The 25874-nt window shown below is 42.7% G+C and overlaps 1 protein-coding gene across 3 annotated transcripts; it reads left to right on the forward strand.

Moving 5' to 3' along the window:
- The first annotated feature begins 149 nt into the window (after positions 1-149).
- Positions 150-21473, forward strand: wu:fa11c10 (protein FAM110B). Of its 3 annotated transcripts, none has more exons than XM_046397083.1 (3): positions 150-469; positions 17616-17993; positions 18352-21473. In XM_046397083.1, the coding sequence occupies exon 3, from the start codon at positions 18404-18406 to the stop codon at positions 19790-19792; it is 1389 nt and encodes a 462-aa protein (XP_046253039.1). In that variant the 5' UTR covers positions 150-469; positions 17616-17993; positions 18352-18403; the 3' UTR covers positions 19793-21473. The 3 variants fall into 3 exon arrangements, with proteins under 3 accessions (XP_046253039.1, XP_046253037.1, XP_046253038.1); XM_046397081.1 differs by having other exon boundaries at positions 152-469; positions 18394-21473; XM_046397082.1 differs by lacking the exon at positions 150-469 and adding an exon at positions 9116-9313 and having other exon boundaries at positions 18394-21473.
- The last annotated feature ends 4401 nt before the right edge of the window (positions 21474-25874 follow it).

Genomic DNA, 25874 nt, shown 5'->3' on the forward strand with positions numbered 1-25874 from the left:
TGCTTTTCGCTCTCGCGAGAAGAAGTAGTTACCAAGGTAGCGGGCACGCAGCGTCCTATGAAACTGTGAATGTCCACGGCTGACCAATAAGGGAAACCTCGACCGTACCAATATTATTTTAGGGGTGCGGTAAATGTCTCTGCTTGTATTTGAAATTGTAATTGAAAAGGGATTCAGCATTTCATAATTAGTGAGTTGACAATTACCTACATATATAAATATATTCACCGTTTAAGACTTGAATGCGTTTCACAGGCGCAGATTGCAAATACCAACTATTTGCTACAGTGTAGTAAAAGTTCACGCATGGTATAAACCCCGCCACCGTTGAAAGTTTCGGTGAAATTGGACACTGTTATTCGTTAATATTGACAATGCTAGCATTTACTTCAGTCCGGAATTAAACCTCTTAGACACGTATCATACGACAATAGAATACAAACTTTTCCAAAAAGAGCTGTCGACACAGGTGAGTAGGTCTTTCACAATGAACGTGGTTATGTGGAGTAATACATGTGGCGCACCTGTTTCTGTTGTAACCTCAGCATTATGAACGTTAGCTGAGCTCAGTGAAAAGCAAGCCAAAGCAAGGGTTTGAATTCACTTAGCGGTCCCTTCTAGTGGGTTGAGTTTTCTCTGAGAGTAGTCGAGGAAGGCCAGAATAGTTCGTCTCTTTTGACACTGTGTTTATCTGGCTTCTAAAGAAAGAAAATATGTTATCTTTGCTTCATTCTGACAGGACTTCAAGCTTAACTATTTCCAAAACTACTATTTTGGAGGCTAGCGACTCAAACGTTTTCTGTAATGTTCTTGCCCCATTGGCCTGCAGTGGGTCACTGATCTCTCTGAGACCACCTCGGGTCCTCTGTAGTCCGATACATTGTGTGATTGGGGAAGTGATGTAGGAAAACCAGGCACTGTGATTCTCAGAAAAATGCAAAAAGATGTGCAGTAACACGATACCTGTTGCATAAAAAGAGGAAGTCCACTTGAGTATTAGGAAATGAGTCTAGTCTGGTTTAAAGGGTCACACACAGCTTTGTACTGTCTAGCTGTTGATATATTTACGCTCATGTTTTCTCCAGGGGAGGAGGGTAGGTCTTTTCTCTTCGCCAAATGAGGAAGTTGAGGCCTGAAATGTGCCTCTGATGAGTCAGATGTCCTTTCCTGTATTGGTAGTCTTTGAATCGGCAGGATGAATGCAGAGTCATTTTAAAATCTTGATTTTTGAGCAGGCCATGGGCTGTGGGTGAAATATAACTAGTAATGCACGATACTCATTATATTTTTAAAAACTTTTAAGGATGTAATCAAATTGTAATCAAGTATTCCTTGACTATGGAACTCTTAAGTACACATTTTTTCATAAGTAATGATTGTTATTTTTCATAATGTGACTGATTATATGATTATATATGTGCATTCAGGTGTGCCTAAAGTAGAGGTTTTAAACTTGTTTTTAAAGTATAAAAATGTAGAATTATTGCTTATTTAATCAGCTCAGACAATTATCGTTTATTGGTGTCAGATTGAAAAATCCATATTCTAATGGACATTTTACTGTTCAGCTCCAGAAATTTACAGCCTATTACTAATATGACTGAATTAGCATTTGTGAATTTCCTTTGATTGAAAGACATCTAAATTATAGCATTTAAAAAAAAACAAAAAACAGTCAAGCCACAGTATATTGGTTAAATAATTGGCTCATACTCACAAAAGGCCTGCAAAAGCTGTTCACCTCAGGCAACAGTCACAAACACACCACTGTGTAATCTCCAGTCTTAATCATTCCCAGGACTGGAATGTCTAGTTAGTCAAATCAAAAGTCTGTTTGCTCTTAAGTTTGGAGTCATTTTCAGGGGCCCGTCAGTGAGCGAGCAGTCATCATGGGCAAAACAGGAAAAACAGTCAGCTGACACTAGCCGGACTCCGTGTCTTAAACCTAAATGGGAAAAACATACTACTTTTCAAACGTTAATGGCAGTTCATGACAGAGTGCATTTAACAGTGGTGCAGAGCTGTTTTTTCATCTGCAGACACTTTGTTTCCTTTATTTAGACAAGTTGAAACATCAAATGGGATGAAGAGTGTGGGTTGTTGATGTCTGGAAAGAAGCTTATGGGGGTTTTAACTGAAGACAGAAGCCCACCACAACCCGCTAGAATACTGTGCGTGGGATATACTTTTACAGCAGTGGTATCAAAGCAGGAGATGGGCTCTCGCTTACGTAATGCACTTGGAAGATGTTGGTTGATTATGCTGTACCGCTAACAGAGCCTTTTGTCTAATTCAGGAACTTCAAATTGCTTGACCAGCAACTTTCCACTGCTGGTGGGAAAATCATTTAAATACTTCTGATTGATATTACAGTGAAACAGGAATTTAACGGAATGCAAACTTCAAACATATCATCCTTTTATTTTGAATGATTTGAAATTTACTGGCACTTATGCAAGTAATGCATTCCTATAAAAGGGGTGCTCTCTCACCCTGGAACAACTGTTACATCAGCCTGCTGTAATGCATGCATAATGGAGGGACTAACCACATTTGCTAATGCTGATGTTGTTTTTCTCTCAGCTCTTCTAGAATGTCTATATGACAGCAAACTTGTGATGAGCTGGAAAATATCATATTTTTCTTACAAAACCTACATACAGTTCATCACAATGAAGAACTAGCAAATGATAGTGCGTCGCAGGCTAGGTTACGCTCTACAGCCTGTGGCCTGGAGTATTGTAGCCAACATCATAGTTTCAGAACCGCATTGGAAAATATGTTTTCTTTGCAGAGTGCGGAAAGGCCATTCTTAGATTTTGCACGTCTGAATGCATTTCTTTCAGGAGAGAATACAGTGAGTGGTGTTTTCTAGCTTTCCCAGGATCAGCACATGTAGCAATTGGTCGGAGTGTGTTAGAAGGTACCATAATAAAATGCCACACTGTTTCAGAAATGAATATTATTCATGATGCTATGGCAACTGACTCTAAAGCTGTGTGACTTCATTTCTCACTTGTCTGGCTGCTGAGAAAGTATTGCATTGTTTTGCTGACTGTGCCAAGTCCTCCTTGTCTGTTGCTGTGTTTCTCTTTCTGTGTCTCTGGCTGTCATAAATCTTGTGTGCTACCTGTATGTGGCCTTTATTGCTGTACTGACATGGCCGTTTGTGTGACTTATCTGCGCCGCCGTGAGATGATGAGGTCATCTTATGTTGCTGTCATTCTCTGCACCAGGCCAAATAAAGTGCACTACTTTGCCAGAGTATCCAATACACACACCACAGATTCAGTCTGACATTATGCAACGCTATTCCAAGTATTCATTTGATGTCAATGGCATTTTTGCGTAGAGGAACCACATACTGATTTGCATATCATGGGCACTTAATAAGATGCACCTTTGAATGCACATGTACACTAATGAAAGGTGGTAGAAGAAGAATTGGAAAAATAGCAAAAGTAGTAATTCTTAATTAAAAGTAATGTAAGTAAAGTCCAGTACATTAAGTCTTAGCAGCGAAGTGTACATGAAGTTAACATCCTGAAGACTTTCATCACATAAACCCCAAGTTTTGATTTATGTTTTTATTTGCTTTATTGTATTTATGGCTGCCATTTATTCCATAGTAATGCCATAGTAATCAAATGTACATACACTTTTTGGTTATACTAGCTTACATTGTCAGTGTTGCAGTGCATTCCAGTGCTCAGATGGCATGCACATGCACAAGGTGATTCAAAGGAAAAGACACACATATGTACTTGAAGAAATTTGGAAGACAACAACCGGCATACATTGCACATTATTTGTTCTTATATGCCTTCTGATGATATAATCTGGAGGAGAGGAACAGCCAGTCGGTTACATTTTGTAGAGGAAGCATATTTGCGTCAGTACACGTTAGTTATTTTCTTCACACAATGGAAAACATGTGCGTTGCTCGTCTGCCACTGTTGTGTGTGTCTGATCTGCCCACAGTGATCGTCAAAGTGTTATTTGAACATAACTGTGGGACTAAAATCTTGTAGGACTGAGATGTGATGCTGCAGTAATAAAGACTGCACAGTCAGGTTAAGCCCTCTCTGGCCCAAATATCCTAGACACTAGCGGTCATGTGGCTGGAGTTCCCTTCAGCCATTGGACCTTGACTGCTCCCACTTTGTCTCTCCCTGAGGAATGAGGTCAGTGTGACTTCTTGTCCTGTGTCTCTGTTTGTCCTGTACTGTGGAGGTCAGCAGCTCCGGACTCACATGCAGAATCCTCACATGCAAACAGCTCTCGTCACTCAGTGTGACTGAGTGATGTTGTGAGCCCGAGACAAACTGACAGTGATGAGAGGAGGACCATGGAAGATCCCTTTAGTTTTGAATGCATTTGACAGCTGAACTGGTCTCCACATAAAGAAAAATGTGATTCTGCTTTTGAAAAGGCTGATTTTGAAGTACCTTGGTGTTGCCCTGACCTACTTAAATGGGACTTTTGGGGTTTTTTTGTGTTTGCCATGTTTGCCAGGTGAAGGAACACAAGTGCTGCTGTTGTTATTTGTAAGCCAACACAGATTGAGTCATTAATCATAATCGGGTCAGAGCCTGGGAACCAGCAGATCAAGAATCAATGACGACTACACAAATACAGTATCTGGTTTGATGAATCTGTGTGTCTTGTGTCAGTTTGTCTTCATAAATCCATGCACGCCCACATCATGGGAGTTGGGACGAGCGTTTGCTTGTTTGTGCAAATACATGCGGGTGTGTTTGCTCATGTATTTTTAGAGGATCTGCCTTGTCTGCCATCTGCCCCACTCTTCCAAGACAAACAACAGCAGATGACAACCTTTCTTTCATCATTCCCAGAAAGCCATACTTCCTCGCTGCACGTGAGAGACACTCTGCCCTTTGCCTGTAGTCATCCCCTCTGGACGTTTTTGAAGTCGCTATTTGGCAACATGCCTCTCGTTAACCATTATTTACCCTGCCCCCTCCACACTGGACCCACTGACCTACTAAATACAGAGCTCAAACAAACAGCTTTTAACATGTCCACGTGTTAGAGATTCCTGTTGCTGTGTCACGTTGGGATCACTTGGCTTTCTTTATGTAGCCACAAACTGTCTGCAGAGTCACACATGACTGACCTGAGTGCGTCACCAAATGAATGAGAGGAAACGGTGAAGACAAGGTTATCACTTGTGATGCTACCAACATTTATTTTTGTTGAGTTATCTGATGGCTGCTTTCTTCACTGAAACCTTACAGCTAAAGAAAGAACTGAAAGATGCTAATCAATTGCAGTCAATTGTACTGCATGAATGGGTACATGGAGTGTTTTCACAGAAACACTCCAAAATCTTGTGGAAAGCCTTCCTGGAAGAGTGGAAGCTGTAATAGCAGCAAAACTGTCTATATATTTAGAATATGATGCCATTAAAGTGCCTGTTGGTGTTAAATTAATTAATTGATAAATTTCTGTTGTCTCATCATGTTATCATATCATCTAACTCCAAGCATCTGTACAGGCAGTTCAAGGCAAGATGTCGCTCGAAAGATAGAAGTTTCACATACAGCAGTATGGTTTGTTTGATTTTAAAAAAGGGTCGCAGGGTTTGGAACAAGTCACAAGTTGCCCTAAAGAACGTGTGTGTTAATGTTTAAACAAGCCCAAAATATTTGCTTTGACTGTTCGCAGAATGTTTGAGTATGTGAAAGTCGACACACCAAATGCCAGCGTTAACCAGGCCTGATAAGATCTCTCTCAAGAAATTTGAATTTCAACTGCCATCTATTGGCACTTATGAAATAATCTCATTTACATGGCCAAATGCAAGACATGAATTGCAAATTTGAGCAGATAAGTTTGAATCACCAGCACCTATGTCATTAAAAAGGTGCATCCTGAGGAGTTCATATTTGGTCATCGTTATCAAGTCGCAAAATGTCCTCACTGGGTTCAGTCTGACATTTCTCAGAAGAGTGATTTGAGTTTGATACAGTTTGGTATCTTCACCAACTGAGGATGCAGTGTGATGGAGACGGGGCCTGCTCGGGCATGCCAGTGTGTAATGTGAGCAGTAATGTGAGATGTTGGCCCTGTAAGTCCCTGCATTTGTGGAATGCGTCTGTGTGTGTGTGTGTGTGTGTGTATGTAACAAGTGACAGAGCTTATGATTTTGGTATGAGCGAAAGGAGCTACAGCTGCTGTAAGTTTACATGGCTTGCCCTCTTTTAGTGGTCACTATATTTTCAGGTGATGAATCAGAAAAGAGAATTGTGAATAGAGCTAATGGTGTGCGTTTAGTAAACATCCAGTGGTGTGACAATATAGGCTCATCACTGTCTCGGCTAAGTGAGCGTGTGTGCAAGTCTGTGTATCATGGATCACAGAGTATTTGGCCAAATGAGAAGGCACCACACACTCACTCTAATACTCTAAATCCACTTGTCTCCTCCGTGTCTCTGAGAGAAGGTTTATGTTCTCATGGAGGTGTATTACTCCTGCCGGAGGGCCAGGTTGGACGCTCACAGGGTATTATGTTGAAAATATTTCCCCTGCGGCACAGAGATAGTGTAGCTTTCAGAGGATGAGAGGAGGAGGAAGAAAGTTGAACAGAGGAATCAGACAACATGAAGACAGGATGGAGATGAAGCAGAAAAGTGAGGATAAAATGGCATGATGTAGGAAGAGAAAAGTACATGTTTTGCCAAAGAGAAAAGATTCAAGATTCAAAGCATTTATTGTCGTATGCACAGTAAGGAAACAGGTTTCCCTGTACAATGAAATTCTTACTTTGTTGTCTGCAGTGAATGTCATAAAAGTTTAAGATGTATTTAAAAAGTCCTCGGAAGGAGTGATGGAAGGAAGGAAGGGGACTGACGGTGTTAACGGAGGTAGAGACGGTGTTGAAATTTGTCGACTCAGCTAAAACATTTATTGACTCCCTCTGTGTGTTTTCAACTTCTGAGCTGCCAACTCCTTTTCCTCGACAGTGAGGAGCATGAGTGGAAGTCCGCTCCCTACCGCTGCCTCCGGAGAGCGACTGACCACTGCATGTGTGTGTTTTGAATTTAGACCGTGGGTGTGAGCGCTTGAATCGGTGTGTCGGTTTGTATACATGTATTTTAGTGTGTGTGCACCACAGGGAGGTTGGTCTGGCGCACCCCGCCCTGCTGACTCCTTTAAATAAACACCGCTGTGTTTGTTTGAACTGTAAGGAGCAAGTGCTGCTTGGCCACTGTGTGTAGGAACTGAAATAAACCACCTGTGAGAATAGATACAAGGGCATTTACTGATTTATTGTTTTGTATTAACACAAATCTTTATATACAAACTCACAGGAATACTCTTGAGGTAATCCGGTGGTTAAAGCTTCTGCTGAACCACTGTTTTGCAGGCCCTAATGACAGGATATCCTTGACCACGCCTCCGTCGTAATGATATTCATTTTAACAGCTGTTTTATCCCACTTCCCCCGCCTGACTTTCTCACTTATTAGAATTTATTGTTTATTATCACAGAAAAATCTTGGAAAGGAAAAAGCTCATGTTATCTGGAATAACCTGTGGCTTATGTAAATGTTTTCTGTGGTAATGTCTCTAGACTTATTCATGGGAAGTAATATCAGATTTAAACTTTATTTAGAGTGTTATTAAAAGATATCTGCAGTGGCCATGAAGGTCAAAACGCTGTGACATTTCACTAAACATGATGGCATTTCACAAAAGTCAGCGACATTACAGATTACAGAAAGGGTGAAACAAACCTTCTTAGGTTTGGGATTGTTCAGAACTCAAGTCCCTGGTGACAGTTCAGTGTGGACCGATCCGTCTGTCCCCTCAGTCACAGTCATTAGCAATACCTCACTCCAATTATGTTGCACTGGTTAAACCAAGACGACACAGCACATCTGTATTGAAATCAGCAGGAGGAGAGCTGTTAGCTGGGAGCAGCAGTCTTCCAGTGTGTTTAGCTAAGGGTTAGCTAATAACAAACATAACTAATAGCTTACAGTGGAACTAAACACACAGCAGGACTGAGAGTTTTTGTTCAGAGGAAGAGTTAAACAGTGACCTGCACTTTAATGTGACAGCACAACAGGTTTAGAGTAAGTACATGTACTGAAGTACTTCAACTGAGTACAGTTTGGACCTAAAAGTACTTAATTTGGAATTACATACACTTTACATCAGTGTACATTTGAAACTTGTATCAGATGTAAGCAGATACACGCAGTGACCGAGTGCTGGGGTTGTGACACAAAGACATCAACACAAGAGAACTGAGATTCTGTGTTGTAGTTATCTTTTCTTCTGTTTTGTACAGTTTACAGATAACATTTCATTTTTTAAAAAAAATTATTTCTTTACGGCAATCAAAATAAATGCAATTACTTATTTTCTAATACGTAATTGACGTTGACATTGCCAGTAGACGACTTTGTCTTTTTGTTCCCGTCGTGATTCAGTGTCAAAAATGGGGAACCGTAGAAAGAACTGACAACAAATGTCAGATGTTTGTGGGTTTTTGTCCAGTGAAATGAGTTTTAGCCCAGACATGCTTTATTGTTTTCTAATTCTACCCCAAACAGGTCTGGGCAGATTATTGCACAATGGTTTGCATCATACTCAGAAGTTTAGCCATAAAAGAGCGCAATCCTAATTCATTTCATCAGTATGCAGTTTGATGTGGAGCCCTGCTCTATAAGTAAAGCCTAGAAGAATAAGCAGAATGTCACAAGACGACCTGCTCTAATGAAAAGTTGAGCTGACTGGAATATGGACCTTTTTTGTAATTTTGCATAAATAGCCATAAATAGTACACTAATCTGATTAAATATTGCTTTTGTTTTTTTAATCATCACTGGTCATTGGTTTACCTATGTTTTATGTACCACTGCATCAGCGTGGTTACAAAATATATCATATATGTTTCTATTTCCCGCATTACCGGTGACGCTGTCACAGGTAGTGGAGTAATGTGAAAGTATCGGGAAGACCATGTGACTTTTAGGAAAGCTCTTGCTTCCTGCTCTCCCAGCTCCTGCTTCTATCCAGAGGGGGTGGAGTCCTCCTCAACAGTGGGAGGAGAAGGAGGCAAGCATATAAGACGCTCAGGTTAGTGTTCGTTTGGCTCACACACACACACAGGACGACACAGTAACGCTCATACCGGCACAGTGGTGCTTGTGCCACGCGAAAGCGACCGTGTAGACTCAGAGCTCCTATTCGCGTCTTTCAGTTTTCTTGTTTTCCTATACTCCAGTTTTTTTTCCAAGAGACCCACTTTGAGATCTAACTGCCTGACTCCTACACATCATGTGAGTAAACTTCACGTCCTGTTTGAGCAGATCAGAGTGCCTGCAGTGTGTAGACATGAGAGTGTGTCTGTGTACCTAACAGGGGGCTGAGGTGGGGGCTTGCTGCTCTAGAAGGTATCGACAGCAAACTTTACACTTGAGATGCATTGATGAAATTATTTTTGTCAGTATTTCAATGAAATAACCTTTTGATCTATGTTTTTGTAAATACATCCAATCTTGTGCAATAATATCTTAAACATAGGATATTAGCAAGTGGATCAGCAACAAGCCGGTGGGGAAAGTTTGTAAAAACTAAAAGAAATGCTCTGTTAAAGTAAAGGCAGCTATTGTCTTTTTCTGTGTCCCTGCCATGCTTTCTTGTCCTTGAGATGGAATGCCAAATCTAAAAATACTAGTCTTGATTATAACATTTGGCAGCTCTGCTCCAGGACTATTTTCATTCTCTCAGCCCCCTCAGCCGTAACACATTGAGAAGCTGCTCGGCAGACTGTTTGTAACAAATTTGATATTGACGTTTCATTTCAAGCAGGAAAGAAAGGAAGGAAGGAAAGTCTTTCAGAGCTTTATCATACCAGTAGTGCTTGAGCTTATCTCAGACTGTGTTGTTAAGGGTCAAGGATCTGACAAAGTTTCTTCAGCTCTTCTGTGACTTTTCTCTCTAATGTGCATGGTTTGGCTTCTGCTTTTAAGCACGTGTGTATGGGAGAGAATTGATGTTGGGGGCTAAAACAAATAGAAAGTCATGATGCTCTACGGACTTTCAGCACTAATTTCTGTCAGTGGAGAGGTTAACAGGGCTTATAAGGGGTTAACAGAATGAGTCTGCTTGTACATGTGAGTGCAACTAACTGTGTGTATGTGTGTGTGTGTGTGTGTGTGTGTGTGTGACTGAGTGAGTAAGTAAAACACTCCCTGTATCCAAGCCAACAGTGAGGCCTAGCCACTGAGGCGACTCCACAGTGACCACTCTCCCTCCCACCAGTGTGTGTGTGTGTGTGGTTACTCTGTAGCTGGCTGAGGACAGCAGTATGTGATTGCGTCCTTGCCAGCATGTCTCTGGAATGTGTTCATCATGATGTGGGTGGTGGGAGGTGGGGGTATTTTCGCTCTCTTTGCTTCTTTGCCTTTAGTCTCTACCATTGCAGTATAGAGGGGTGTGTGTGTGGGTGTGTGTGTGTGTGTGTGTGTGAGATGGTTCAGGTATTCTGTATCTCTTAGTATACAGTTGGCATGTTATTTCTTTAGTGTCTATCTGTATGCACTAAAGCTGCAATGATTAATTAATTAGTTGACTGTTTTGGTTTCTGATTAATCTGTTATTAATCTGTAATTTTTCGAATAATTTTAGAAAATGTACTATTTTAGAAAAATAGTAAATTCCCTGATTGCAGCTTCTTAAATGTGAATACTTTCTGGTTTCTTTGCTCCTCTGTGATGGTAACCTGAATATTTTTGGGTCATTAACCAAACAAGACATTTGAGGACATCGTCCTGGGCTTTGGGAAACACTGATTGACGTTTTTCACCATTTTCTCACATTTTATAGAGCAAGTAGTCGTTTGATCAATAGATTAATCAACTAACTGTTCTATTAATCAATCGATTAATTGACAATGGAAACCGTCATTGGTGGCAGAGGTGGCTGTGTGTCTTACCTAACAGACTTGATCCAGTTAAGTGAGGTGAGAAACGATGCCTCCAGTCTCTGATCCAAACACACACACACACTTAAATTACACACTCATAAGATCTGCATATCAGTTTGGGGGTGCACCCAAACTTGGTTTGCAGTTTCCATAATCAGCAGAAATTCTTTGCTGTATCAGAGTTATTTCAACCTCTAGAGGCTCAGCAATGCCAGAATCTCTACAAAACACTGTAAATCTGAGAGGTTGTAATCCTGTGAGTTACTACAAGTGTTGTTCTCTTCAAAATGTTGATTTCATTTGGAACGGAAAATTGAAGTACATAGAAAATGATCTTCTGATTTGTGCCAAAGGAGTGCAGTAGAAGATGAACATTAATACTGTTGGTAGGGAAGTTCTCTGGCAGTTTATCAAAGACTTTGTTGCTTTTAGTTGGTGTTATCTTATTTACAGCTTTTTTTAACCTTATTTACAAAGCTGTGAATGAAAATGTCATGCTTTTGTACTGTGTTGTTTGATGTTTATGTTTTTTCTGTTTAGCGAATGTGGCCAAACGGCAGATGTTATAATATGTCTGGTCGCTGGCAGCTTTAGTTTTCCTGAGGGAAGCCTTAGCCATCTGCTCTCCACTGATTACCTACTCAGTCAAAACTCTCTTTTCTGACAGTTAAAAATGAGGATGCTGGCATTCATGGATGCACAGCTACACATATACACGTTAGACAGGATTTCATTGGACCCCTGCTCATCCCACCCTTGGGTGTAATTGTGCGTGGATGTGTGTGTTTCCTGGGGCCACAGACGCAGACAGTGATGGGCAGAGGTGGAGGAGGGGGAATAGGAGGAGAGAGGCCTTACAAAGATGAAGCGAGATGCTATAATAACTGTCTGCTTATGGTTCAGTGGATGTTTTTGCAGTTGACTAGGCCCTTGAGCACAGAAGAGTTGCATAACCATGTAGTCCAGACACTTCAGTCATGCATGTCAGACAAGTTCTCCATCCAGCCGAAAGCTGTTTTCAGAAGGAAACGAGCAGTGTGGAGAGCTGATAGCTGGACAGCACTGTGTGGTGAAGCTAGGACATTAAGGGTTGAATCCCATGAGGTCTGGTACTCTCCTCTCTGTCTTCATTAGCTGTCATTGGAGCACCTTAAATCAGCCCTGAAAGGGAGTGGCTGATAACCTTTTGAACTCTTCTTTTAAGCTTTTTATTGACTTAAAAACTGAAGCTGGGGTGTCCCAGTGGGGTGATGGGCTGGGAATTGTGTTCTGTGCTTATAGGTTTATATCATGGTTGTGGCCTATTTATTCTTAGGCTAGACTATCATTCACCTGGAGGATACAAGGAAGATACTTAACTGAGGTGATTAAGCCTGGAGTGTTCAAGTAGCAGTCATTAGAATTGGCTTGCTTATGGAAGTGTTAATGACAGGTCCTTTGGTACTTTTGTATTTCCTATCCTGTCGTGTCTGTAGGTTTTCTTACCGTTAGCTGTAATTTGGTTCTGGAACCCAACAATATTTATTTTCAGTACTTTACTCTTTCAGTATTAACGAAATTGCAAACAAAAAACAAAAGACTTTGCTGCTTTTAGTTGGTGTTATCTTATTTACAGCTTCCTCCATTACTTCAGTGTAGGAAGCTGTTCTGAGGCTTGAGAACACCTGGAGAAACTGTTTTTACTGTGCACACCTCCACTTGGATAACTGGACTAAAATGAGGATGCAAAGTACTGGTTTATCTAAAAAAAAAAAAAAAAAATGTCAGAGGGATCATTAATAAAAGGTAGTATAGGGTAGCAATATGTCAGTGTAGTGTCTAATCCCAAAACGAAGAAGAAACACCATCTTAATCTTGTCTGTTCTGCTGTTACTGTCACTTACAGTATTAGTAACATCTACGCATAAACAGTATGCAAGTCAAGATATTACTGGTCTCAGACGTGCTACAAATTCTCCCACAATGTTTTAGCATACTGATTAGTATTTTTCAGAAGCAGTCCGTGCCTGAGTCTTGACTAATGTTGGTAAAAAAACCATCTGGGTGATGTGGTCTCTCTCTGACCCACATGTATTTTCAGTACCCGACCCTACCCGTCTCTTTAATGCAGCACACAGCAGCGTCCTATTCCAGTTTTTTTTAACCATTAATTAGCAAATGTTCGCATGGTCACACACTAACCTGAACATGAATGTGGTAAAAAGTCTACCTGATGATCGCCTTGAGCGTTATAGCATGCTGATGTTTGCCTTTAGCTTACATGCTCGCAGAGCTGCTAACATGGTTGTTAACTTTTAGTAAAAATTATCAGTGATTCTCCCAGCTGTCCTTGAGCAAGACAGTTAATCTCTGCCATTGACACAGAGGCTGATAGAGCAGGTAAAAGCAACACTCTCTTAAAAGTTGCAAGGCTTTAGTGAAGTCTGTGCTTATTTGGACCTTTTCTTAAGCACTGGTTAGATTGGACGGTCAGTGCCACAGCTTACCTAAGGTGGTGATTCCTCTACAACAGCTGCTCTGGCTTCATGACAAATACGCCAAGTCCAAGTGCCCAGAAATAGATGGTCAGCATAAAACAGAGATGAGGTGCTTGCCACTCTTTCACAAGCACACATAGACATTCAGAAGCAAACACTCCAGCTGAGTGTGTTTGTTTGTGTTTCAGTCTTTCTCACACACATTTCCTGTTGTGAATGCGTCATGGCTTCCTGCCCCCCCCCTCCAGTGAAAAATGGTGACTAACTTGCTGCAACGACCCCTTGGACGGAAGGTGATTCCTCCATAGAACTTTGATGATACTGAGATTTCTCTTACATACTGAAGGATTTCAAAATTATTTGCTAGTATCTAGCTGCACATTGCCCTTGAGCAAGATCCCCAGTCCCATCCAGGTTGAGAACAATTCATTTACATTACAGTATCTTTTTAACTTCTTTCATTCAGTTTACAAGATTGGTGGAAGGTGTGTTCTTCAGTATCTATCTTTCAGACTGGACTGGAGGGAATTTCTGGTAATATCTCTTTAGGTGTGGTCTGTGTTGTTTTCTATACAGCCTGGGGTCAATGTCCGCTGAGACCAAGTCCACTGTGATATGACAAGCCAGCTGGTGTCACAAAACACACACATGAATGCACCTTGTCTCTTTCCCTGAGTATTTGGACCCTCAGAGTGCTGCATCTTTCTGTTCTGTTTTGTTCTTTATCATGCAGCACATTTTCTAAGAAGAAACATATAAAAACTCAGGACTTCTCGTTCCTTTTTCCTCCTTCTCTACTGTGGATTAATAAATATTTACTGTGCCTTATTCTGTTATATGCTTTAGTATAATTTATAATGTTATAAGCATGTAGAACTGGTTGTTTGTCTCAGTACTGCACACTCTGAGGGAGATAGAGGCATCATACATAGTAGGAGAAGGACACCATATCTCAAGTCACTCTGACCGACAGGCAAAGACACCACCCCTCCCCTCTGGCTTGAGTGGAAAGGTGCTGAGACTAACAACCAGTGTTATCTTAAGGTATATATAATGATGTACTTCCTTGAGTGCTTTAGATCCCACTTGGCATTTGGCTGAAACAGACTTGAACTCTGTGGTGGGATCTCCAAAGATCTTTGTTTTTAAATAAATATGTCTGTTTTAAGGCTATTCAACAACTCTGTTTTAACACTCTCACATCAGCCTACTCGGGGGAGCAAGTGTGCTTCAACATTAGTCATCTCTTCCTTTCAGCTGCTACACTTTATGACATTTATATCATAGAGATCAGAATATTAATGTGGACAATTTTACATCCATCCATCCATTTTCTATACCGCTTATCCGTCAGGGTCGCGGGGGAGCTGGAGCCTATCCCAGCTGACTACGGGCAAGAGGCAGGGTACACCCTGGACTGGTCGCCAGTCAATCGCAGGGCTTATCTCCTACACTTTCTGTCTTTTGTACTACTCACACTCTCACACACCATGACACACTCTCTTCCTCACACACACGGAAGACATCATGAGCCTATATCATTACCCGCTAATGCGGTGGCTGGAAATGTGAATGTAAGAGCACAACAACAACAACAGCGGTTAGCATAGTTTTATGATAATCGAATCGAGACAGTCTCCATCGCGGAGTTGAAATATCATTCCGTGTCTCGACGCTGTGGTCACTGCCTGCGGTGCGCTTGTCACTTTTGGAGGCATCATCTGTTTGTGTAGCTGCAGAACAGAACATGAAAGGAAAAGAAAAGACAGAAAGTTAGAAAAACAAGTTAGACAGGAGATGTTTTGGTTCTTTGGTTCTTTAGAAAAGTTATTTCTCTCGCTCTCTCTTTCTCTCTCTCTCACACACACACACGCTTGTACACAGGTCCATGTACTGGTGGTTTGGCTTGATCAGTTCACGCCTCGTTTGGCGGCAGGCAGAGGTACAATGCTGCTATTTGCACACACACATCAGTCCATTGGCAGAGATGCCTTTAAGCTGCCTGATCCTGTACAGTGAGGAAATGAATGACAATAGTTGCTGTTTCTGTGGACTATCCAGGCTGACGGTATTTGCATGTAGATGTCTGTTTAAAGGTGGAAGTTAACTGGTTTGGCATTTGCATACTTCCGTATCTGATGTTTACATGGGTGTGACGGGGTTCTCTGCGTATTTGAAAGCACACAGTTTTTGCGTGGCTGTTTAAAACCTTGTGTTTTATGGTGCTGAATTGCAAAGATATATCCCAAGATTCTTCGAACAATCATTTTCACTTATTTATGACATGATTTATGCACCATGTTTGATTTATTTGATAGAAGCAGGGATGAAGCCAGCTTAGGATGTGTATACTTTTTAGACCATTAGACAAGCCTTTTTTAGAATTAGTTCCTATGACTGGACTCAACCATTTCTATATTATATTATTATATTATATATACTATAAGTGTTTTCAGTGTGTGTATGATGAGACAGAAGGTCTTTTTATTTGTGTTTCACTGAACGAGAATGCTTTTCTTTCTGGTTTTAGTAGTAGGAAGTGTGTGAACTTGACTAAGTGTAAATTTGAGTAGAACTTTAAATACCAAAAACATTATCTGTAAATGTTTTTGTTTAATGGTATGGGTGTTGTCTTCTGGTGTGTTTCTATGCTCCTGCACCTGAAACTAACAATCCCTCCTTTCTTTGCCAATGAGAAGTTAAAGTTTCCTCTCATTCAGATCAGTCTATTTTCCATTCAGTTTTTCCATAATAATGTTTTTTCCTCTATCCCCTAAATGTCCTCCCTAGAGGTTTGCTTTAAGGCTTTTAGTTCCTTGTTGTTTGTGAATCATTATTTTCTGTGATGCAAATATGTTTGTAATTTGAGCGTGACTATTTTAAACTCTTCTTTGGTTTGTCACATGGTTAAGATGAAAGCAAGCCGTGTGACTGTTCTTCAGGTTTTCATGCTTTTGAAGCTCCTCAAAACATGTGTGTGTGTGTGTGTGTAGTCCAAGTCTAAGCTGTCATTGTCGCTTTTGCTCTTCCTGCTGCTGGTCTGCTGTTCAGAGATGAGAGCAAGAGGGGGGTGGGTGGCTGTGGGGGAAACAGGGTCACATGTTGAGGGAGACGGGCAGAAAGACGGCTATAAAAAGACTAATTAAAAATGTGTGGATAGATATGTTGGAGGTGGAGGTGAGGAGGAGGAGGAGTGAGAGAAATGCGCTCATTAACTGGGTGTGATGTAACCCTAAATGTAATGTTGTAAATGATAAGAGGCAGAGGTGGGTTGTTTTTCCAGAAAATGAGAGCATGGAGAAAGAGAGGGAAATAGATGAACATTGTGTGCGTCAGCAGTGCTTTGAACTCCTAAATTTGAGAGAAATAAGTGAAGTAATTGGGTGCTAAGGTGTAGAAACAGGGGAGGGGAAAAAACTTTGACTGTCTGTCTTTGTTTCTTTGTCTGAAGTAGTGTGAGGCTGTTTTTTTTAGACACTAAACATTAAGTCCATTGTTCTGCAAGAACTAGCTAACTGATAATACAAACTAAAGCACACTAAGAGTTGGAGTAAGATACAGTTGTCTGTTGTTTACTGTGTATCTGTTGTTCACACACTTTTTCTCTACTTCTGTGGTGATGAGGACAAAGAGCTGAACAAGAAGAACAGTTGTGTGTGCTTTCAGTATTTTACACAATGTTTTCATAGCACCCCGCTGAGCTTGATGCAAGTCAATGTAAAAAATTGCAGCTGTTTTGCCCGTTGTCCTTCCCTCTTTTTCTCTCCCCCTTTCTCCCTTTCAAAGAATTTTCATTTGAATGAAAACCCTGCCTCAGTGTTTTGTTGTGCTCAAAGGGGGGGAGGGGTTCAATTGGTCAGAATCCCTTTTGAGGTGGACCAATGCGAGCGCGTCTCCCGCCTCCCACCCCGCCTCCGGTGCCCCACTGAGGCTCCCGGCCTGACATGTGATTGGCTGGCTGGGAGGAGCCAGACACCGTATTAAAGCCTGTCCCGTCTGCTCTCCTTCAGTGTTGAAGAGAGTCCCTGTCTGTCATCTAGAGAAGTGTGCGTGTGTGTGTGAGTGTGTGTGTGTGTATCAGTGTGTGTGGATGCTTTTGTCAATGAGAAGCAAGCAGAAACCTGAGAGATCTACCGTTATCTGACTTGGACTTTCATCTCTTTTAACCCTCTCCAGAACTGTGGGGCTCTCCAGCTGAGTTGTGTCAAATCACAGCTGGACAGGCCTGACGGACAACTTGGACAGGGATCGTAAAGGCTGCTGAGTTACTGAGGATCAGTGCCAGTTGATCTACCAGACCCGCATTTTGGATAAAGAGCTCCCATCAGCTGCACTGTGGCTGACCAGTGACCCCGATTTGCAGCCTAAACCCCTTTTGGGTCGCCGCTGAGCTAATAGAGGTGGTCTGGCGGGCCTGATGTGGAATTTGACCCCACCTGACCCTGTCCCGCAAGTAGTCTTCCATTGAGCCTGGACTGGGAAAAGGAAGATAAAAGAGCAAGAGGGGCGACAGAGAAGAAAAGGAGAGAAGTGAGAGCAGCAGCACAGCGACCGGTAAGGAAGTTAAAGGGGGCTCTGGGTGCCACAGAGGGAGGAGGGGGAGGAGAGTGGGAAGAAACGAGACTACAAAAGACCTATTTTCTTAAGCTTAGAGAGGACATGTGGGAGCTCTAAAAGAATATTCGTTGACCATTAAAGCCCCACTCACACCCACCTCTCCTTCTGTCAGTTCCTCTGTTTGTCTCTGCTCTAACTTATATCACAGGCCCGCAACACTGTGGTGGCTATGAATCACTTTTTGTTACATTTCACACAAAAACAGAGAGCTGAATCATCCTCTTTTTATTCTTTCTCTCAGCTCCTGCTCACTGACGCTTTGTTTGTGTTTCTGTTGCACATTATTCTCCTTCAGAAACCTTTTGAGTGATAGAAAATCTTTCTTTTTCCCTGTCAGCTCTTCCAGGATGCCAGTTGAGACCTTGCGGCCATCAGATGGCCGTCTGGCCGGGGTTGCCTTCACCTCTGCCATGCCCTTCAGGATTCTTAACAAGGGTCCAGACTACTTCCGTCGTCAGGCTGAGCCTGGGGCCCGTAAACTGAGCGCTGTTGAACGCCTGGAGGCAGACAAGGCTAAGTACGTAAAGAGCCAGCAGGTGGCCCTCACCCGCCAGGCTCCCATCAAACCGCCAATCATCCGCAAGCCCCTTGTTCCTCCGGGGATGATGCTCCAGTGCCAGATCAGCACTCCTCCAGCCCGCAAGGCTCCCCGCTGCCCAACTGATGTGGAGAATGGAGGAAGGAGAGAGGGACCTGTAAGGAGGAGAGGACCTGCTCTTAACTTGGATATTCTGAATAATCTTATCAATGACGTATGTGATGGACCCACCCCGTGTTCCCAGTCCTCTTCCTCCACTTCCCCCTCCTCATCATCTCCTTCGTCGGGAACTAAGAGCATCGGCAGTAGCCTGTCAGCAGAACAGGAAGGTAACAACCGACTCCTCAACAACCTCAAACCATTGAAGCATGGCATTGTCAACTCCTCCTCCACCTCCTCCTGCACTTCCTCTCCACTCAACAACAACCTCCAGATCCCTGCAGCGGAACCCACCCGGCGTCCCCCCCCTGTTCCAGCACGAGCACCCCGCATTGGGGTTCCAGCTCCCTATAGCTCCCCTAACTCGGTGGCAGTGCGCAGGGTGGACGTTCGGCCTCAGACTGAGATAAGGAAGCCTCAGCTTCAGCCCCAGCTCAGGCCCAGACAGACTGCTCAGGGCCAAGTTGCACACCCACAGATCCCACCTCCTCCACCTACACAAAACCAACCTCACCCGCAGCTCAAAAACCCCTCCCAAACCCTGCCCCCACCCCCAGCCTACCTTCCACCCAGTCCCATGCTGGTCCGCACTGGCGTGATCCCTCCAGCCTCCCCCGCTTTCACCCGTATATCAAATGCCAGTTCCAAGGGATCTTCTCGTAAGCACCCATCCTTGCACCGCTCCAAGTCGGACCTCAGTGACCGTTATTCCCGAGCAACAGCGGACATGGAGCGCTTCTTCAACTACTGCGGGCTGGACCCGGAGGAGGTGGAGGGCATGGGTGGAATGGAGCATTTCACAAGAGCCAACTCGGACATTGTATCCGTCTCCAAGCTCCGCAGCGTCAGCACGCCCAGCTCAGAGGCTGACCGGGCGAGGGAGGATGAAGGAGACGAGGAAAACGAGGATGGACCAGCCATGGCCAACGAACGGGTCCCCTACGGCATCTCCGTCATCGAGAGGAATGCTCGAGTCATCAAATGGCTATACGGCATCCGTCAGGCGCGAGATGCTAATAACGCTGTCTCTAATGTATAGACTAATGAGGACTTGAATACAAAAACTGGGAAGCAGTACTTTCTGTATGTATACACACGTCTGAAGAATGAAAACCCATCTGTTCATCTTCTGCTGCCTTACATCACATCATTTAAGGATAATCCAGTAGTTGTTTTTACTGTTTCCTGAGAAGGCCCACAACACTTGTTTTTGAAATTGCACATCAGTGATTTTTATCCGGGCTGCAGTTCAGGACTGCTTCCTTGCAACACTAAGTGGACGATACATTTCCTTTTTCCTTGATCTTGCATAACAATATTGGTATACGAAAGCAATAATAGACTGGTGTAAATGATGATGGTGAGGATGGAGGCTGAGGTTGTTTGTGGTCGTTCATGTAAAGGTACCTAAAGTGCGTGTGTGTGTGTGTGTGCGTGCGTGTGTGTGCACCAGAGTTCTCCACAGCACAAAGCCAGACTGAAAATTGGCTACAAACTGTTAGAGACTCCGATGCTACACGGTGCAGTGATTGAGCAAGGCAGGAAGAGAACCACGTTGATACTGTGAAACTTCACAAAAAAAGCTTCGATAAACATGTTTGTATTTTCAGAAAAAAAAAACTGGGGCTGTAAGACTGTTATTATACAAATTTCTGTCAGCATGCGAGTGAAAAGTTTGTGTACATTTATTTTAGGGGTTTGTCATCTCGATAAAGCACACACATTACACTCACATATTATCTCTTCATGGCACAGATGTACATTCAGGTCAACTCCAGTAAATACGGTAGCAGCTGCAGTTAGTGCTCTCTGTATATCTGGCTGTAACATTGTCTACTTGTGCGTTTGCATCTGAAACATGGTCTCATGTCTTGGATTATGCTGCATGGGTGCAGTGCAAGAAATCTGTTTACTATGTATGTCTTGGCACAGATGAGAGAGCTAGTCATATGATAAGGGATGATCTCATAAGTGGATGGTTGAAGTAAGTGTAGCATGAAAACGCTATTTTGCCTCCAGAGAGAAAATCGGAGGAAGGGTGAAAGTAAAAGAGAAAAAAGTGAAAGAGTATACTCATGCATTGTATACTGTGGTTCTGAAAGTGTCTCAGGAAGATGTACTCGGCATACTAACAAAAAATGGACCAATATTTATTTGGATATGTAATTTAATGTATTTTTTAAAAGTTTGTGTAGAGAATTCAATCCTTGCTCTTAAGTGCAATCTGATCATATCGACTGCAATTACAATAAATGTAGGATCACATTTAAACACACATGCAAATACAAACACCAGTCACATGCTAAGTGTGAATGTTGTAAACAGGGACTGCTACATGTAATGTGCTGTGCGGGGAGCACTAAACGTACAGATACCGTTGTATTTATTCGGCTTCCTGTTTGTGGCAGTGGGAGCAAAAGAGGAGATCTGTCCTCTCTGTGCACTTCTCCACCCTCTGCTTCTGCTTCCTTTTTACTTTTCAGGGTATTCAGTATGAGCGCCAGCCAGGTTTCGCTCTTTGTACCTGACCTACTGCAGGTAGTGAGGCAGAGCAAGCGGCAGTCAGATCAGAGGGATGGAGAACATGACAGCAGTGACAGTGAATCGAACGTGCTGTTGAAAGCGGCACCAAATGCCCAAAGAGTCTTAAGTAAGAGATCTGAAATGCTTTACCATGTTGTATTCTAAACAATTAATAAAAAAAAAGAGTTGTGAAACTATGTTCTTGTTCGCTGGTTTTCTTATTTTCTGGTCTTTCAAGTTGGCTGTAAATAAAGATGATAAACCCACATGGTTTCAGCATATGGCTGAGAACAACCACTCCTCTGATTTCTTCAGTGTTTTGGGAGTTCATGCAGTGCCGCTGCCAAGGCCTTGGTTTATTATCTGAAATCTGGTGTGGGTCCAGTTGGGCCGAGGCAGGTGTTTCATCCATCAAATCTTATTTCAGCATCAATAATTTACATAGAGCACTTTCACCGAGCTCCCCTGGATGAGAGCTCAGTGAAAGTGAAAATTTACTGTAATTGTGCTGTTGGGAGCTAGCAGCTCCATCACTTAGATTGCAAAATGTCCACACGCACTCAAATTCTCACTCTCACTTGACTCTTGGGTTATGTTCACACTGCAGACAAAATCAGCCCGAATCAGGTTTTTTTTTTGGATTCAGATTTGTTTGTTTCATGACAATGTGACCACGTAGAATCTTTTCAGTTCTGATTAGGTCCATGTGTGGTCCTAAATCATTTTTTCCTTTGTTATGTCAAAATTCATGGGACTTTGACATCACTCTAAAACGATGTGTCACTATTCTGCACTGGCGGGAGTCAGTGGATGCAAACATGAAATTTTGGATGCTATGTTGGATGTTGGGCGGCACGGTGGTGCAGTGGTTAGAACTGTCACCTCATAGAATCCTCATCGAATCCCGGTCTGGGCCCTTCTATGTGGAGTTTGCATGTTCTCCCTGTGCCTGCGTGGGTTTTCTCCGGGTACTCCGGCTTCCTCCCACAATACCAAAAACATGCACATTAGGTTAATTGGCTACTCTAAATTGCCCCTAGGTGTGAGAGTGAGAGTGTGTGGTTGTCTGTCTTTGTGTGTTGGCCCTGCGATGGACTGGCGACCAGTCCAGGGTGAACCCTGCCTCTCGCCCGTAGTCAGCTGGGATAGGCTCCAGCTCCCCCGCGACCCTGACGGATAAGCGGTATAGAAAATGGATGGTTGGATGGATGTTGGATGTTTGGATTCCTTCGCTCCTGACTCCAACTCTGCTTTCACATACACCTCCATACAGGAGTAGCATCCAAAAGGCGTAATTAGAAATTTGCCTTTGTTTCTCCTTGTCCTTGTTACCATCTGTTCATGAATCCTCTCCATGAAACCATAAATACTGACTTCATTGGCCTCCATGTTTGCTTCTGTGCCACAGTGTGCTGTGTGGGATGTCTTATTATTGTTTGTTGTGCATGTGACTAATTTCAGGACCTTGGCCAGGTCACGTTGGAATCTGATATTGGTCACATTTATATAATAATGGCGTGAATGGCCAAACAAACAAATCAGATACAAGCAATAAATCTGAATTGAGCACCACAGCTTGCAGTGTGAGAGTAGCCGTAGGTTTGTAGCCTCACAACTAGTTGCTCACATTATCATGTAAAGGTTTCATTATGGCAGTGTTCCCACTGTTATTGCAGTGTGGAAGCCTGTTGTGATGATCAGCATTTCACCTGTGGCAGAGTTTGTAGCTCACAGATACAGATTAAATAATGCAAGTAACATCTGTTGATGGTGAAGAAGGAGATTATGCTGCAGGACATTTCTATGGACAATTTTCGCTATGACTTTGTAACTCAATAAGGTCTGAGTTTGGTTTTAACTTTTTGGACGTAAACTTTGGATATTAACTGCTTTGAATCCAAGCTGAATAGATGTGCTTCCTCTCCACTAAAGAACAAACCGCAAACTTTTCAAAGCCACATTTCTATAATGTTATTATGATCTTAAGATTCCAAAAAGTAAAAAAAAAGAATCCAAAATCAAAGCAGCAGAGGCTGAGATATTCCTGATATTTAGTCCCCAGAATGTAGTCATGCTCCAGAAACACTGGATCCTTCGTTCTGTAGCGTCTTTTCTTAGACTTCAAATCTGAACACCCTCATCTCTTTAAGGCCACACCTCCACTTTGTAACGCAGGCTTTCTGTTTGTGGTGTCCAAGCCAAAGCAAAGATAAGCCTGATGACATCATTAGGCTTACAACTGTTTTCACAGGCTGAGCAGTTCTCCTCATGAGTTTAATGTTTAATGCGTGTAACTGACGACGTCCCCCAAACTTCAGCTCAGTAATACAAAACCACCTTGAGGGTCAGAACAGTCTGAGGTACGATACAGCAGCACCACTGAGCTTCCCGTCTTGTGTTTGTTTCCCTGCAAAGAGTTAGCTTACAGCATCAAATGCCACTTCTGATGAGCACTTCTGATATTTGGCAGCTCCCATCTGAGTTATGAAATCACAGAGCTTGCAGACAGATAGACTGTGGCTCGTGACCACTCCGCAGTGGGCTCGCTTGTCAGTTATCACAGTTGCTTCACATCATGACATTATTGCACGCATAATTTTGTCCTGAACGTGGCCTCGGTTTACTCCTCTCACAATTTACTGGTTTTGAGGGTGTGGGTGGCTGGAGAAATGTGGTGGGGTGCAGCACGCTGTTGTTGGAAAAGATAAAATATCGCCGACTGGAGCCTGGGGCCTGGGCATGGTGACAGCAGCCGCCTGATGTCCCTGGCAACTCTGATTAACAGCCAGCAACACGGAGGGGAGACACAGAAGCAGAGATTTAAGAAAACCAACAGATCACAGCAGTTTAAAGGCCCCGAAATGGAAGAGGAACTTGGTGGAAGGAGGTAGAAACGGGAAGAACTAGATGGGGAAAACTGGTTGGATACCTTGAGGGTTTAAGTGATTTTCTTCACATCCATATGTAATGTGTTAGCTTTGATTAGAAGAAGCTGTGCATCTCAGGGGCTTTAATGTCCAGTAAGTGATATCAGCAGCTCTGCGCTCATGGCAGGATGTTCTGACGCTATTCATTTTCAGTGAAATTAAAACAGGAGGTAGTTTTTCTTCTGTCACGAAATGGTGGTGACTACTTTTAGTTGGCCTCTTTTCTAATTTTCCCTAGTATTGCGGGTGAACCTGTAACTGTTTACTCTGTTCTCTTCAAGAAGCACCAACTTTAGCTAACAGTACTGGCAGAGACATGACATTGTATGAGTGCACCAGGGCAAGCAGCTGGAAATGTGAAAGCTGTGGCTCCACATATACATGCAGGTGATCTGAATACAGACACCTGTGTTAACGAATATGGAATTCATGAATAGTTACATGCAATTAAAGCTGTTTCGACGATACATATTTTGGCAGCTTTCCTTTCATGTTTGCAGTGTGGCTATAAACAGGAAACAGAGAAAAAGAGAGAGTTCCCTGGCTGGAACTCAAGCAGGGATGTTGTTGTTCTATGTGTCTTAACTACTAAGCTGCCAGACACCCTGAGAAAGTGATCATATTTTATGAGACTGCATCCTCTATAATGTTGAGATATTAAACTATGAACTTGTCTGCATAGCATATCCAACATAGAAAAATGCATCATTTCTTCCATTTGTTCGCTTCCAAGTGAACTTGACTGGAGCCCTGAAGTAGCAGAGCAGAAATTATGGCTTTTTGATGCAGATATGAAAAGAAAGATCGCAGACTGGCTGTAGCTGCCAGCTTCTGTTCCAAGTAATAACAGTTTTGTTTTGACCAAGTCACAACATGATAGACACATTTCACATTCTTCTCCAAACCACTGTGTGGAACTTACATAACTAACTAGTCAGTCTGGCATGACAATGCCCTTGTTTTTATCCTGTAACAGTTTCATTATTATGTAACCAAGAGTGGACACCTCTGACCTGTTCCCCACAGCGATGTGAAGAGTCAAAAAGGCTAAATGCTTAAGCTTTGGGAAAGGAACACATGTCCTGGGAGGATAAGATGTCTCTGCCTGCTGTGGTCTCCCTGTGGACAGATGAGGAAAACACGCCAAGAACCATCTCTGTATCATCCTCATACTCTCTCCCCACAGAGACTGACCGTATGTCCATATTTACTGAGAGATCAGCTGGGCTTTGGCATCCTTTCAGTTCACACACACGCACACACACACACACACTGAGTTTGTCTTTGCCTGTGCATGCTGGGTCGCGTGTCTGGGTCTTGTTTGTGTTGATTTTCTGAGCAGTAAGTCCTCGGCTCAGAGTATGTGCGTGTGCATGTTTAATGATTTTTATGGTACTTACACGAGAAGAATGTTTCCAATATTTTCGAGATGAAAATGTGAGGAGCAGTGCGTTTTGTTTTTTTGTTTTTTTTTTTTGCACTCATGTTCAAATGTGTGTGTGTGTGTGTGTTGGACACAGTATATTGCTTGATCCCAACAGCACCACTAATGTATGTCAAAGCTTGACATAGTATCTCTGAACAGCCTCAGCGCAGGGAGTGATAAGCTGATTAAAGCGCTGGGGCAGATGGGATCTCTGTGTTTTTGACTATATTTGTGTGTGTGTGTGT

The sequence above is a fragment of the Scatophagus argus genome, chromosome 8 (genome assembly GCF_020382885.2).
Source record: "Scatophagus argus isolate fScaArg1 chromosome 8, fScaArg1.pri, whole genome shotgun sequence".
Taxonomy (NCBI): domain Eukaryota; kingdom Metazoa; phylum Chordata; class Actinopteri; family Scatophagidae; genus Scatophagus; species Scatophagus argus.